General features: G+C 47.7%; 1 protein-coding gene across 1 annotated transcript; it reads right to left on the bottom strand.

Moving 5' to 3' along the window:
• Positions 1–732: 732 nt before the first annotated feature.
• On the bottom strand, positions 733–12,765 carry LOC144173538 (sulfotransferase ssu-1-like). The gene is made up of 3 exons (XM_077701917.1): positions 12,643–12,765; positions 12,411–12,482; positions 733–2,821 (listed from the first exon to the last, which is right to left on the bottom strand). The coding sequence occupies exons 2-3, from the start codon at positions 12,465–12,467 to the stop codon at positions 1,844–1,846; spliced, it is 1,035 nt and encodes a 344-aa protein (XP_077558043.1). The 5' UTR covers positions 12,468–12,482; positions 12,643–12,765; the 3' UTR covers positions 733–1,843.
• Between the last annotated feature and the right edge of the window lie 2,745 nt (positions 12,766–15,510).

A 15,510-nucleotide genomic window follows, 5' to 3' on the forward strand; every position in this document is an offset into this window, starting at 1 on the left:
GTCGACAGCGGGCCGGCCTAGCGGGAGTCGGGGAGGCAACTCCCCGAAGACGCCTTAACTACGTCGGGTGGCGGGCGACCCTGCGTGGTCCTCCCCGCTACCTCCACCGGATATTCTCAATAAAGTTTACTTCTCTCTCTCTCTCTCTCCCTCTCTCTCTGAATGAGCTTTTGGGCATAGCTTGACGCTCGAATGTCATCTGGGGACAGCGTTTTTCTCGCATGGCGCTCTCCTCTCCTGCGAATCGCGCGAGACGTTCAAACTGTTACGGTGCAGCCTTCTTTGGCGAAGTGGTAAAAGCCACTGCTATAAAGAGAAATCCCCCTGCAGGGCATAATGCCAATTGTGGAGGTCGCGAAAGACGACGATCGGTGTGGCGCCCGGCAGGAGCTAAAACGGTCATCTGCGGTCTCTGATTTCCCCTTTTGTAAATAGCGTAAATACAGCTAATTCTAACCGCGTCTACCCCGTCTCGATGCACTCCGGGAACTAGTGACGACGCTGCTGACACCATGCTCCATCCTAAACAACGCTTAAGAACACAACGACGAGGAAGAGGGGACACAAGACGGCGCTGACTCTCAACTAAATCTTTATAAGAAGAAAGCACACTTAAATACAATCATGCACCACACGTGGCTCTTAACGTCATCACTACACAGCGGTGCGCCAACAATCTCATCAAAGCCCACTCCCCCCCCCCAAACACAAACGTCGTGTAGTGATGACGCCATTATACGGCATGCATAGGGGACACCATAGTCGCATCCAATACACTTGTAGTCCTGCTCCGAAAAAAAAGCGTGGGGCGACCGCTGTTTCCACTGGCGGTCGTCCTTCGTTGGGCACATCGAAAAGCCGGCGTCCCCTTTGTGTAGCCTTTACTCTGCCCCAACCTGGGTGGTGCACCTTAAAGTCCCCTGTAAGCAAGTGCGGCGGTTGTGTAGTGGCCAAAAGGGCTTGCAGGCGCTTAACTTTGAACTTCGCTTTGGTTGAAATATATGGAGTAGTTAACGTAAACGTCACCTGATTGTGCTTCCCCGGTGCAGCGATATACTCATTCGAGTCGTTCGGCTCAACATTCCGCACTAGAAAAGTTGTCACTGCGAATTACTAGGACCACTCTGCTGTTTTTTGAGCCGGTAAAATCTGAGATCCCGATCGACGGATTCCTCGACATAAAAGACCCACGGTGGTCTCGTCGTTTATCAGTGCGTATATAGCGGAAAATGGGCACTTCATACCTGTCGTACGAGTCGACATGACGCATTAAAATTTTCTCGCCACAACGCCGCCACTCACATGCAAGCGCGTGTGGCAGACTACCGCGGCGCCGCTGGTTCCAGGGACATTAACCACTGCTACGGCCACTAAAAGTACTAATTTTAGTAATTAGTAACCACCGCGAGGCGGTTGCGCCATCTGTGGGCGGGCCTGGGAACCAAAAAGTAAACATGCTCGTATTCTGCGCAAAATCAGTCCTTCGTACGTAAGAGACCTTCCCGACCAATTTGGCATGACAAAAAAGAATACAGTATAATCAACGGTAGTGCAAAAGTGTGCGTAGTGGTGGTTGAAACCATGACTTTCCCCTGCTTTACTGTACAGAGTGAAATGGGAGTAAAAGAAGCTCGGATATCTCAGATATTTTTTGATATCAAACCCTCTTAACATTCGGTTGAAAAATTTTGATTAATCTACATTTCACATTTTATGAATGATGCCGTACTATTTCCGGACGCTCAGCATTCTATATACTGGGTTTGGATATGGTTTTATATTTTGGTTTTCTGCTGCAGTAGTTTTAACCATGGTGGGCAATTATCAAAGCCAGTTTATTCGTTCATGGAAGGCCGTTATTTTTCCACAGGCCCATGACGTCGCTGCCCCGGGTCTTTTCCTCGACCCATGCGTTCATTTCCGTGATCTGCCCTGGCGAGAAATGGTTCTTCCAATCTCCCACGATACCCTTTCGAGCCAACGTCCCAGACACCAGGCCCGTGGTCTGGTCTTGTCGAGAAGCGCGCTTACTGGGATTTTGTGTTGCGACCGACAGATCACCCGTAGCGTCAGCACAAACCGCACCTGCCTGCTCAGCCTCGTCCCCAATGCTGAAAGTTAACTTCTTCATTGTATCAATGCTCACAGCATTCAAAACCTTCTCCAGCACATCTGGACGCGTCTTGAGAAAATCGCCGTACTGTTGCTTGTCGAGAAAATCTGCTATTCTCAAGACCCAAGTATCAGTGTCCTCTTTGACTGATTCGTAGGTGATGAACAGCACGTTCGGGTCGTGTCGACGTTCGTACCAAGGCAGCAGGTGATCAAAGTAGTCGCCGTAATCCACCTTGCCACTAACGAACATATCGAAGAACTCGCTGAACGTTCCGTCGGCAAAGTGATACCACGGGAACCCTTTGACGTGGTAGTAGTATGATACGCAGCAGTCGTACGGGTTCCTAGTCACGTAGATGTACTTGGCATTGGCTGAGTGAGGCGCTTTGTGGGGCGGTAGGTGCGTGATGATGGGGGTGGATGATCCCGAGTTTAGAATGCCTTCCGCCCCGGCAAACTCTAGGAATGCGTCCTTCCTCTGGCGCTCTAGCATGCTGGGACTCAGCGTGCCACCCGACAAGATGTTGAGTACGATGTGGTGAAGCCATGTTGTGCCGCACTTGGGATAGCTGACGATGAAGACGTCGCCTTCCCGGGGTTCGTAGGACAGGGCAGAGCGAACGTTTTCCGCAGGGAAGACCGTGTTCAAGTAGATTGCTTCGACCACATGATGACTGCTTTCGAACGCAGACCGAGCCCCAGAGATCTGAAAAAGTCGAAGCACGATGTTGTGATTTCGAAAACTGTGCTAAGTAAGTTGGATAACATAGAATGTTACCTTTGGTTACTTCCAAGCAAAAACAAATCACCTGCACCATGGGCGCTCTTACTTCCCCCCTTTTCTTGTACCCCTTACGAGGAAGCCTTTAAGGGCAGAGTTCCTTTGGGCTCTGTATCACAGCAGAATTGCTGTTGCTAATTGTAAGTACCAATGCCATTGGCCGCTTAGGAATTATTGGAAGACGCGAATGTTAAGAGAGGCAGTGTGTGAGTGGTCAAAGAATATATGTACTTTACCTAAAGAAAGAAGGGAGGGTTTCAATGTTTTGTCTGTTATGAGGTATATGTATAGAGTACACGTTTGGTCGTATATCCGAGGCAGAAAGGAGCGCATACGTAACTATGTAACGATAGGACAACACGTTATCGTCCCTACTTACGCGTAAGAACAGAGTTACATTATATGCACGTACGTTCCTTTGCTACGTGCAAGGCAAAAAAATGCCATCTGCGGCAACCTGATGAGTTGTTTTGGCCGTAAAAATGGACGTAAAGATGGTCGTAAAGGTAGATGGAGGGAAACTTTGCATCGCTTTCTCGACAGCGGTGTCGTCTCCAGCGTCCGATATAACTCATATAAGTTGCAGAAGAAGCTCATGATTAGTTATGCACTAGGCAGTACTAAGGCGAACAAGACAAAAAACAATAAATTAAAATGTTTTTCGTTTTATTTACCTGAGTTTTGCCTAGCGTATTCGAACTATATAAATCCCCCGCGTAGTTTTACGTAACACTAAGTAGTTACGTAACAAATACATACGTATACGACTACGTAACATTTCCGTAGAGCAGTGAAAATTCTTGCTTTCGTTTATTTGTTTTGCATTTCTCTTTCTACATCGATGCCATTTTCACTGACATGTCGAAGGGTTTCGATCGCGTGCCCCATAAGGGATTGCTTTTATGAATTGCTAACCTCCGGTTGGACCGAAACACTGATTGTGGGATTGAGGCACTGCAAATTGACCGCACTGGGGCATTATTAATCCAGACGTTTACTCGTTAAGTATGGGGTACCGCAGGGTTCGGTATTCGCTCCCTTATTGGTCTTAATATACATGTGTATCAGCCACATAACTAACAATATTGGCCCTGGCATTCGTTTTTTTTTTTTTGCTGAAGATTGCTTGATCTACAGAACAATCGTTTATCTGATGACGTAGTTACTTTCGTAAGTTCGCACGAAATAAAGCTGCGCAGTTCATTTCATTGTCATACTGTCGACACCAAAGTGCATTTTCACTGCATCTTCAAATCCACCTCCCGCCCATTTCCTCGCGCAGAAAATTTTCCTGGTGGTTTTTGTACCACAACGCCCACTCGTTTGCACGCATTCCCATACGTGCCGCCTTTTTTTCTCATATCGCTTTGATCATGCGGGTAATTTTATTCCGACATTCGCCAGAACAAACACTTATCCAAATTATCCGGATCTTCTCAGCCTCTCCGAATAAAATTTGTTGTCAACCACGTTGCCAACTTAACAGAGACGTCATATTTTCAAACTCCCATTTTAATTTCCTTTGAAGATTTCATTTGAGATGTCTACTGCAACTTTGCAGTTTCTTTTTCAAGCATTTAGCTGTTTCCGCGCACCTTGCATTTCCTATGGTAACTCATTCTCAAATTTGCCGTTCCTACGGTTCATGTGGTTCATTTATCTTCACAATGGCGTTGTTTAAATGTGTTTTTCTGTGTTGAAACCAATCCCCCACCTCTGTGTTAGGCGCCCAGGCTGCTAGCGTATGTATGTAAAAAATAAACGAGCTAAATAAAATCGTCCACTGTGCTTACCCAGGCAGCCTTTAGAACTAATTTAGCATGGAATGGCACTGCCACGAAATGTTTTCAGACGGTAAGCAGGTGGGAAACAACTTGCACCAGCTAATCTCCATTCCGGCATCTGCGAACAACTGGTCGCTCAGGGCTGCATGTGGTCACTGATGGACTTGATTGGACTGGAAATTACTTTATTTCAATAAAACCTGCAGTGGGCTACAGTCTGTTACGACCACCGCCCCGACGTGGCCCTTTGTCGCATCTTCTGTGCGGCCCTACTAAGCTTTAACCCTTTTGCGGAGCCCGTGCCTTTCGAGCGCAGTAAAGACCTGCTGGGTGACGCATGCTTGATCCGTCTAGTTGGTTGACTGGATGGCTCCTTGTATTTCCGCTGGGTATTCTTCGAAACTTGCGCCTTCCGGTCGGAGGCACAATCCCGCATGAAGTGCCACCGGTTGGCCGGCCCTTTCTTACACATGCTGCATTCGGGATTAGGGTATTCGTCGGGGTACATGTTGTGTAGCGCTGCCGGTGGCGTGACCTGCACCGTCTGTAGCCTAATGAGATACGTTGCCTCTTCGCGACCCAGCGCCCGGTGGGGCGGCGGATACGCCCTTACTTCGCCGTGACCCCTGGGTCTGTCTTTAGTGTCCACCCGCCATGCCCACTCAGAAAGACTCCCCACACTGGGGGCGCGGTGTGTTATTGCGTGCGCCTCCATGCGGGCCGCCTCATTGTGCTTCGGTGCGTACGGCGAGCATTCGCCCGCGTGCGCCGGGATCCACCTCATTTTTACTCTTCTTTCCTCGTGGACACCCGTTTTCTCGATGGTCTTGGCTGCCTTGCCGCTCACTCGGCCATTCGCCAAGTTGCGGACGGCCTCTTGCGAGTCGCTCACAATTATGTCGCAGGTGGCTTCAGAGATCGCCGGGGCTATGGCGATGTCTTCTGCCTCGGTGGCGCTCTCGCACTTTGCGCTCGCTGACATGGCCACCCTTCGAGTTCTTGCGTTTATGATTACCATCGCCTACCTGCCTTGGCCATAGTCTGCTGCATGGTCGTACCGTGTTGGCGGGTCGTTTGGAGACGGACTGATAACATTTTGAAAAAAAAATGGCCACGAATCTGTCCCAACAAACAAAAGGTGGCCTCAACTTGCCCCAGCTAAGAACCAGCTCTCCCTAATCGGGAAGCGCACGAAATGCCGTCTACTAAAATAACAATCCGATAGTTCAGAACCTCTAACTTCACTGCAGTACTGTATAAATTCTAATTGGTCAAACATAAATTAAAATCGTCTGCAAGTAATGAAAGGATCTATTATTACGGGTACCGGCTAAGTCGACGGATTATAATTGGCGCATTAGCCTTGTGCGCGCGCAAAGTATTAGATAAGCGCAAAAAAAATAGTAGTGGTTTAGCTCGGGTATGTCAGGATATATGTGGTGTGAGCTAGGGTTCAGCTGGTTATTCTTAGCTTTACTGACTGTCTAGGATTAGCTTGATTATCATGCTTACAGCTGTTTCAATGACACACACATGGTATACGCATAATGTGACACATGTATATTTATCAAGCGGCTCCGGCGCAGCGTCACAAATCGCCCCAGAGCTAAGCTTGTTCCACAGGCGCACGCCGGTGTTGCTGCGACGCACGAGCCATCGGTTCCACACCCGGCCACCCCTCGCATGATCATCAACTGGACCGGGCCGCCACATGCGGAACGGATCTCGGTGAAGCCGGTGGGCGCATGAGGTGCGTGAGAGACGCCGGGAAGCCAGCAACGTTCTTTGCATCGTGTGACGTCACTGCTCCTCGCGCATGCGCAGCACGGCTACCCCAGGAACCACGCAAAACTGCTCAACCTCGGCCAGTGTAGCTCATGCAACTCAATAAATTTATTATGCTGCCCGCCTGAAGAAAAAGGCGGGCAGTGTTCACACGGCAACAGATTCCTGCGGGTATGTGTGGATGTGAAGTTTTGTCTACAGGTTTAATGGGTGGCGGCCCACATGAAGTACGTACGCGTACGCCTCACAAATTTTTCACTGCCGTCATCAGTGAGAAAATGGCCTTGGAGTGCCCCACAGGCTCTCATGATAAACCGCCGGGAGAAATCGGCAAGGTAAATTTCGGTGCTTCGCCGCCAAGTCTGACGGGACTACACTCTTAGCCAAAAAGGACTAACGGGGCATCGGCGTTAGTCCTTTTGGGGACTAACTGCGTTGCCACTAGAATTAGTCCTTTTTGGGACTAACGGCAAGGGTACCAACTGTTAGTCCCTCTACACTTAGTCCCTTGATGGTTCAACTGTTGGTCCGCCATAAAGACTAACTGTTGGTCCCTTGCAGATCAACTGTTAGTCACCCCTGTTAGTCGACTGGAGACCAACCGTTGGTCCTCTGAGTATCAATCGTTAATCTTTCCCATTACTCTTCCTAGACCAATTGATGCTTTCAAGACTAAATGTTCATCCCTGCAAATGCTCCCCTCTGGATTAACCGTGCATACTAAAAGACGATGTGCTGGCTCGTGCAAGTACCCCATGAGTGACTGTCGTTCCATTAGACCGACAATTCAGAAGACAGGAGTAAACACAAGAGACCAGAAGCAGTATTTCTTGGCCACTTGTTCACGACAAAGTACTCACGACAAAGAAAATGTTACTTTCAAGCTTTTTATTGCAACACTGTGTGAGCAACATACACAACAAAAGTAAACCGTACTCTAATCTTGATGTTGGAGTCTCTATTTCGAAGGCCTGTACGGCACACCTTATTGAGGCGATGCGCCCAGTATTGGGCTATTCCGGGTATACATGGCTGCTGTCCTTGGCGCAAGCGTGCTCCACTTGTCTTGAGGTACTTGTCCGTTGAGAGGAGACAGCCATCCTCCGTGACGCTGTCGGCAATGGGCGTATGTCGTCACGCTCCTGCAGGAAATAAATAGGGCAACAAAACAAGTGTTATTCAGCAGCCCTAACAAGCATCCGTAAAAAGTACCTCAAAAAGCAAAAAGAAGCAAAATCAACGCTTTATGTAGTGCAGCCAAATGTGGCCTGTGAATTGCACCGAGTATAAAACTACGGATTAATTAAGACCATGGCCACGGTAGTTAACAAGCGAAACTCAGACATTGTTGTTTTTCCGACTCCAGCAGAAAAGACGCCACTCAAACCAGCAGTAGAACCTGGGGACTCATGCTCCCTCACTCAACGCATTGAACCACTGTATAAGGGCAACAGAAAATAGAAAGATTGCTCATTTCTCGCATGCAGGTTCGCTATCATTCTCAGAGGCTTACGTAGCACGAAACAAGGGCCTCTTTCCTCTCTTTCACAAGACATGTAGGGAAAGAGACGCTTCCTGTCAGCACCAGCTCTAAATCAAAATGGTTTGACTGCAATCAAAAATAAAAAGAAAACAAGAAGGAATATTTATTTATTGGAAGAAAACCTGCTTTCCTGCGCTGATGGTGCGGGTTTGTATAGAACAAGGTCATTATTGATTTCTGGCTGTGATGGCGGTGTCGAAGAATGCGTTTTTATTTCGAAAATGTATTAAGAGCCAAATTTTCTCAATGTTTAATAAATTTAACAATGTTTAAGAAATAGCCTCGGGCGAAACAAACAAAACGGCGTCCTCTCAGCTTTCTGCATGGGGAGCTATGGCTGCACGTTTTTATTTCCTCTTTGCGGACAGTTCACAGTGAGTTCGTACGTGCACACAAAAAAAGGCTTTCAAAGAAAAGGGGCAAAAATGTTTGAGGCTGACCACGCTGCGAGCGCTTGGCTGCACCAGTGAGGGAGCAACGAAAATGAAAAAAAGTGAAGGAAGCTTTCGGCCACGTTAGATGAGTCACGCGAGCGTGCGCCTGCTACTGTGAAATTCATGTGAAAGGCACGGGTGACGGGTGGGTGCGGGAAGGACTGCAGGACGAGAATGTTTCGTGAACGAGTTCCCCGAAAGCCAAACAATTTTTTGGGGGGGCGCGTTACTGCCAGTTTGGTTACTGCCAAGGGGGGCCGGTACTGGAAAAGGGGCCATTAGAGGACACTGTATTCTAAAAAAAAAAAAAAAACCTTGCCGTGAGATACATAAAGATTCTACGATTTTGTTAGAGGATTTTTATTACGGCGGTCAGACCGCGCCTTCGAGGAAGACTTCATTTTGCCGTTCTGCTGTGGTCCGGCAGATTACAAGTTCGGGTTCCGCAAATTATGGAAAAAAATGCCTTACTCAGCCAATTTACATCAGATTTCAACCGTTTTTGTCTAGTTTTATTCTGGACGTAGTTGCGGTTACGAGGGTGCAACTATTTTTGCCCTACTCAGCCTCAGAGTGTACGCGTCCGTTGCAGTTCCGGCGTTCTGCCAGACTCCTGCTTAAAATATCACGTTTTCATTTAAAATTTAATATGTCTGCGAGTAATTCTTGTGTCCTAACAGCACCATGTTGTTATTTTAGTGTTCATATGTTAGCCTAAAAAGTTAGAGCCCTTCAAGATTCTCGGCCACGTGTTAACCACGCTTTGACATTTCTGGCTATAAATGTATTAAAACTGCAATTTCAACAGAAAAGAAGTTAGCGGTTAGCTTCCTTTTTGTACGCTGCTCCTGCTGGGACGGTTATTTATGCGGTTGGCCCACTTGTTTAAAGAGAAATTGCATTTTTACTATTTTAGGGTTAAGCAAAAAATTGGGTAAATATTGACCGAAACAAATAAAAATTAGGTCGCCGTCGGCAGTAACGCACAGCGAATCGACTGGCGTTGGTTTTAAAAAATAGCTGGCACTCTGACGCTAAGATGCAAGCTCACGAACTTCAAAAAAAGGGCGAATGGGGAAAAGCCGTCGCCGCCGCAGCTCACCTTTCGCACGTCCGTCCCCGCTGGCCGCCGAACAAGTAGAAACAAGTCGGATGACCCCCTCCAGGGGGAGCAACAGCAACGTTGCGGGAGCAAAGGGCGCTGTTAGTCTTTCCGTTGGTCCCATTCGCGTCGAGGGACCAACGTTTGGTCCCTTCATTTTGCACACGGCCCTAATCTTGGCGCGTTTGGTCTTTTGGGGACTAAATGTTCCTCGCGAGGCGTAATTGCTGCAGTTAGTCTTATTTTCTCCCATTTTGGCTAAGAGTGTAAACACTATGCCGTGTCTAGCTCCTCTTTTGTGCAACGAATTGCTCATTTTCGCGCCGTATGTCTGAACAGGTGGCACCATCCGTTCCACATGACACTCAGTAACCCACTATCGCTGAGAGTAAAAAAGAAAAGCCAAAAGGCATCTGGCGCCATTGCTAAACGAACACGGCGGCGGCTCAATCAAGAACGCGGGCGTTGGCACGTATGCGGATTTCCTTCACAACAAAGCAGCTGGGAGGGTTGCAATGCCCGCAGTAATGATGTCTGCGGAAGATTTAAGCTGGCTTGAAAACTAACGCGCGGTAAATCTCGCGTGGCGGACGCTTACGGAAAACACTGAGCGCTGAGCGCAGTTTCTTGTTTACCGTGACACATAAAAAAGAGATTGATGGAGCCTGAAACATACTTTAGGGTCGCGTCACTCACGAAGAAGGTTTACAGCGACGTATGGGAAATTAAGCATTTTAGGGGGTTTAAGCACCAAAGTTGCTCCTCGGCTACGGGGCGAAGTTCTGTGGAGGACTGCAGAATGATTTATACCCACTGGGAATCCTTAACACGCTTTAAAATTGCTACAGACGGGGAATTTTCATTTTAGCCTGCATCAGAAAAACGGCTGCGGTACGGATCGAAATTGTGTCCGCGAGCTGCATAGGCAGCTCCTTAGCGACTACATCACCGTGACTTTGATTTGTACTTAAACCTAAAGCACACTAACCTCCGCCATTCTTTTTATCCCACTACCTCTACACCGGAGTTACGGACGCTTATTTCTGTACCGCTGTTTAGTGCCAAAATGCAAAAAAACCAAGCTTTTCCCAGTAGCGCCGCCTCAGGGACGAGCTTTCTGTCACCCTGGGCAGGGGTGGCCGCCCGATTGGAATTCGCAATGGCGTCCCTCGCTGCATCTGTCGCCCGTGACGAAAATTTGGTACGGGTGCCCGGATTGAAGCACGGAAGGGCTGTAATACAGGGAAAAAAGCTTCACGTAACTGGGCCCAAAGCAGTTCTTCGCTGGGAAGTGACGGGCGACGAAAATAATTAGCGATATGTGCCGGTAAGTTGGCAATACGTGTACTCGATCAGCAAGGCGAACGACAGAAAGCTTTCTGTCCCAAATACTGTGTCAGAATCTGGTCATCACGTGAACTGTACGGCCTATTATCTCGGGAGTTTAGTGCCCATGATAGAAATAGAGGTAACGTGTTCTCATTACGTACGTCACAAGCAGCTCAAACTTTACAACCTTTGGAGTGGGATCTTAGGCGTGTTTAATGCTGTGTCCTCACAGCCAACTGCTCAGGGAGCTGGAGGTGGGTAATTAATATTGAGAGGACTAGGTTCAATCGGCAGGTCGATGCTAAGGGCGACCGTTTATTCGGAAGCTCGAATGAGCATCCAGCGGGCCCACACCGCAATAATGAGTGGTGTGGGCCCGCTAAGGATGATGATAATGCACACATGAAGCGGTCCAGAGTCCTTGCACCAAAACTGGTTACGCTAGCCGGCACTGGTAGGTTGAGTAAGGGTGCTCACAAAGACTGGATGAATTCTGCATTGGCTGTCGGTTGGGGTGAATCTCGGCGCAATATTTGATTGTCTACCGGATGGAAAGTATTCCTCGCAAAAACGACAAACCGAGAATTTCTATCAACGGCTAATGTATCCCATAAGTAACGATACACGCGATTGTAACAGACTGATTACGAGTTGTGATGCGTCGTGGGTTCATAATAAATGTAGCTGCACTTTGACATCGCGTCTTCTGATGCTTCCGGCCCCACATGAAGGAGGCTTAATGTATAAACGTTTATTAGCCTTGAGTTCAACACAATTTGTTCTTCCAAGTCCCCTAGCGTGATCAGACTTGGTTAGATTTTCAAGTACAGTAATCCCTGGTTAACTTCAATTCGTAAAATCCGCTAACAACTTCGAGGTAAACGGAGTTTCGGGTCAAGCGAAATGCCAAAAATATCTTGCGAGGTCACTGAAAAAAGATGTAGTCCTTGAAAAAAAGCTCCGCCGCACAGGGTAGCTTTTGTTACCCGTGATCACCCGCGCACAAGTGACGCAACTTATGGCCGCCAAGGTGACGCAAACGTTACCTTACCGACAGTTGCTTGACTCGTTGGATAGGAAGGGTAGCATTACTGCATGTAGAAAACCAAGAAAACTGCCGTGAAGGCGGGGATTTCAAATTTGCCGTTCACGACGGTGTTCGGCGCGTAGTGGCAGCTAAGCAATCGCAGCGAGTCTTTATCAGCTGCTCGTAGCGGTGTTAGCTCCCTGTCCTCCCCATCAACATTTCGAGATATCTGTAGTTCACCGAAAAAACGTTATAGGTGGGCAAATGCATAGCACCTATTAGAGGGAGGTAAATGGCCGGCGTGAAAATTTTTTGACCTAACTGGTAAATCGAGATATGCGAGTTCGAGTTAACGAGGGTTTACAGTACGCAATTTCTACTAGTTTCAAGAGAAATTTGAGTGTTTTGAGAATTACAGCGCAGATTTGCAGCGCGTTCCAAAGCGGCAAAAATATGGGTTACTAACTGCTATTGAGGTATAAAGCAGAGTGAAGACAGTTGAATACATACCGCCATGCCGTCTTGTACCTGAGCTTCCTTTTCGCTGGATTTCGGGGGTGGCGCCATGTGTTGGTCCGTGCGCTGAAAATAAATCAGATGACATGAATGAGAGGTATACTGATGCATTTAGCAAATGGGGAAATATTCATAGTTATTCGTCAATCGAACATGCCCATCGCCTATAGTGGTGGGCTGCCTGTGGTAAAAACAGCGCTGCGACAGCACAAAGTTCCAAGCTTACGCTATTGGGTATGCGCTGTTATTCGATGCAGAGCGAGTCAGAGTACGTTGTTCGTGATAAGAGCAGACGGGATTTGGTCTACTAGGCTTGTCATTAAATATATATATCCTTCCTGTTGATGAAGTGGCACATAAAGTAAGCGGAATAGGCCCCGCCACCGGAAGTAGCATTGCTGCACCTTTTGAAGTTTTGATATTGATGAAACACAGTATGCCTAAATGATGATAGTGGCAAAGGAAATTAGCAGATGGAAGCATTGCCCACACTTTGCCAAAAGGCGGTGCAATGAAACTCCGGTAGCTGGTAGGCGCTTCCGCTCTAAAAAAACATTTTTTAATAGCAGTTCGAATGACACATCCAACGTTACTTTCCGTGTGCTATTTCCGCTGCGCGTGCAGAGGATTCTTTTTGAAAATTTTCGGCTTTATTTTGCTGAGCGTGTCTTGTGCTCACCTGAACGGTTTCCATGGAAAGCAAACTTGGCCGTCGTTTTTTTTTCTCTTTGCAAACGCAGTTGGGAGAAAAAGAAAAAAAACAGTAGTATATTTCCTGCATTATTTGTAGCTCCCATTTTGACTTTTCAGGCATGAATCGTAATTACCAGCGTCTCAAGCATCTTTCAACTTTTGTGCACGTGTTTGTACGTGCAAGAGCTCCTTTAGTAGCAATTTATAAAGTATAATAGATGTTGTCAGTACTGTGTATATACGGCCCTGCCCCATCGTCATGGGAAGTCACCAGGACTGACCAAGACTCTTCCGTTGAAGAAATACTGCGTCGCCTAGCAGAGGACACCCGCATGGGTGAGGTGTGACGCACTGCACCATTAAAAGGTAGCGCAGGAACTCTTGAGGAGTTGGCGGTTTTGCATATAAAGTTTTCTCTTTCTGTGACAGGCTTCGATGCGACCATCACAACCGCACGTCAAAAACTTCGCTGCGTATCTGCCTGCTTCACTGCAAATGTCGTCAAGAGACGATAAACTTCTGCCGCTCCTGCCACGAAAGTGTTTCGCTGTAGGATCCCACCCTTCATGTTCATCCTGTAAAAGCAGGTGCCGGAATTCGGGTTTTTAAATGCATAGCATTTTAGTAACTCACAATGTCACGCGGCGTTGGCGTGCCTTGTCGTAGTCCGCAGGCGCGCCTTGTCGTAGTCCGCAGCCAGGCCACTACAATATAAAAGAAATAACAGTTTCCGGCGCCCAGTTTCGAACCCATGACGCCACGGGCGGGACGCAAGGTGCCCGGCGCACTACCGACTGAGCCACTAAACTTTTTTTTTCTTTATTACATGGGAAAATACGCCCAGACGTTGCAGTACGAGGAATACAAACAAACAAAAGAATACCCTGAAGTTATGACAAGCAAATATACATCAAAATTAAGGCAAACACACACAAGCGTTCAAAAGAGGGAACCAGTCAGGTGGTTGGTCAAGTGAACTATACACACTATGTACAAATGCCACAGTTTCTGTGAAATAAGACTTAGTTGATCTTGGTGGCTCAGCATGTCTATCACATAAGCGGCATCGCCACAGACTGTACAAACCAATCAACACGAACATGTCATAAGGTGGCTCACCAGGATAGTCGAATGGCAAAAATCGGATAGAGAAAGGCGTAATATCTATGAGTTTTTTGAGCGTTCGCTGTAGAATGTCCCAGAAAAAGACAGCATCTCTGCAGTCTACAAAGCAGTGATCAATTGTCTCTGGTCGAGTACAGAGCCGACAGTCAACAATCGGCTAACCCAACCAATCCACCTTCTTTCATCGGTTCGTCAAGGGTGCCCATTATCACCACTCCTGTTTTGCTTATATCTGGAACGATTATGCATGCGCATAATAGAGGACATTAATGTTAGAGGGTTCACGCTATCGTCCTTCGAAGTGAAAATTTTAGCATATGCCGATGATGTCGCTTTATTTTGTACTGACAAGGCCAGCGTGGAGAACGCTCTTGCCATTACACAAGAATTTTGCGAGGTTTCAGGTGCGGCCCTGAATTTCGAGAAAAGCTGCGGATTTTGGTTAGGAGAATGGGGAACCACTCCCGATTGTTTCGCCGGAATCAATTGGAATAGAGACCTAACTTATTTAGGAGTACCCCTCTCGCAGTTTCGCAATACTGACTCGCATTGGTCGGAGCAGGCGGTGAAGCTACAGCGCCAAGTGAATGACTGGCGGGGACGGCAGCTGTCCATCTTTTCTCGTGCTCGGGCGTGTAACACGTTCCCTGTGACCCGACTTCTTTATGAGCCACGAAACCGACACAGATTTCGATGCACCGAACGCGCCTTATATCCTTCACTCATTTCTGGTTTGTTTCGAAAGCGCCACAAGTTGTCCCGCGCCTCCGAAAGATGGCGACACGGGTCCCGCGATCGAGAGATACGACTTGCCGGCGCACCCCCTCGGAAATGCTGTGCATTTGATCCTGCCCCTCGCGAGGGGGACGTCTTTTTTTGTCGGCACGGCCCCTTTAATGTCTAAACATAGCATATACAAAAGCCCAGACGGAAAGCGCTGAGTAAGACTCAAGCTCAAGGAAACCACGCCTACACTTCCTTTTTGTTTACCGTTTCCACGACAAGAACATTGTAAAAGCTCGTTTTTGTAATAACCAGTTTTGTGGAGCGCCTGTAGCCGCGTGAATGACGTTGTACCGCCAAAGCTAAGGCTAAGCCTAAAAAATAAATCGAAGCCTGTGCTTCGTAAGGGAGAGCTTTCCTTATACGACCCTCCCAGCCTCCACTTTTCGGCCCTGGCTTGACCGGAAGGCTGTTTTGCTAAGCGAAAACATTAATTAAAGCACCGTTACCGGGCCCCTGTTTGTACTCCCGTTTATCATCTTTCCTTTTTGTG

The sequence above is a fragment of the Haemaphysalis longicornis genome, unplaced genomic scaffold, assembly GCF_048455015.1.
Source record: "Haemaphysalis longicornis isolate Haplotype H1 unplaced genomic scaffold, Haemaphysalis longicornis Haplotype H1 scaffold_3, whole genome shotgun sequence".
In the NCBI taxonomy this organism is placed as follows: domain Eukaryota; kingdom Metazoa; phylum Arthropoda; class Arachnida; order Ixodida; family Ixodidae; genus Haemaphysalis; species Haemaphysalis longicornis.

Coding starts and splice junctions, on each gene's coding strand:
- LOC144173538 (XM_077701917.1), bottom strand. CDS start 12,467: ATGGCGCCACCCCCGAAATCCAGCGAAAAGGAAGCTCAGGTACAAGAC. Junction 2,822..12,410: donor AGGTACAAGACGGCATGGCG/GTATGTATTCAA, acceptor CGACTTTTTCAG/ATCTCTGGGGCTCGGTCTGC.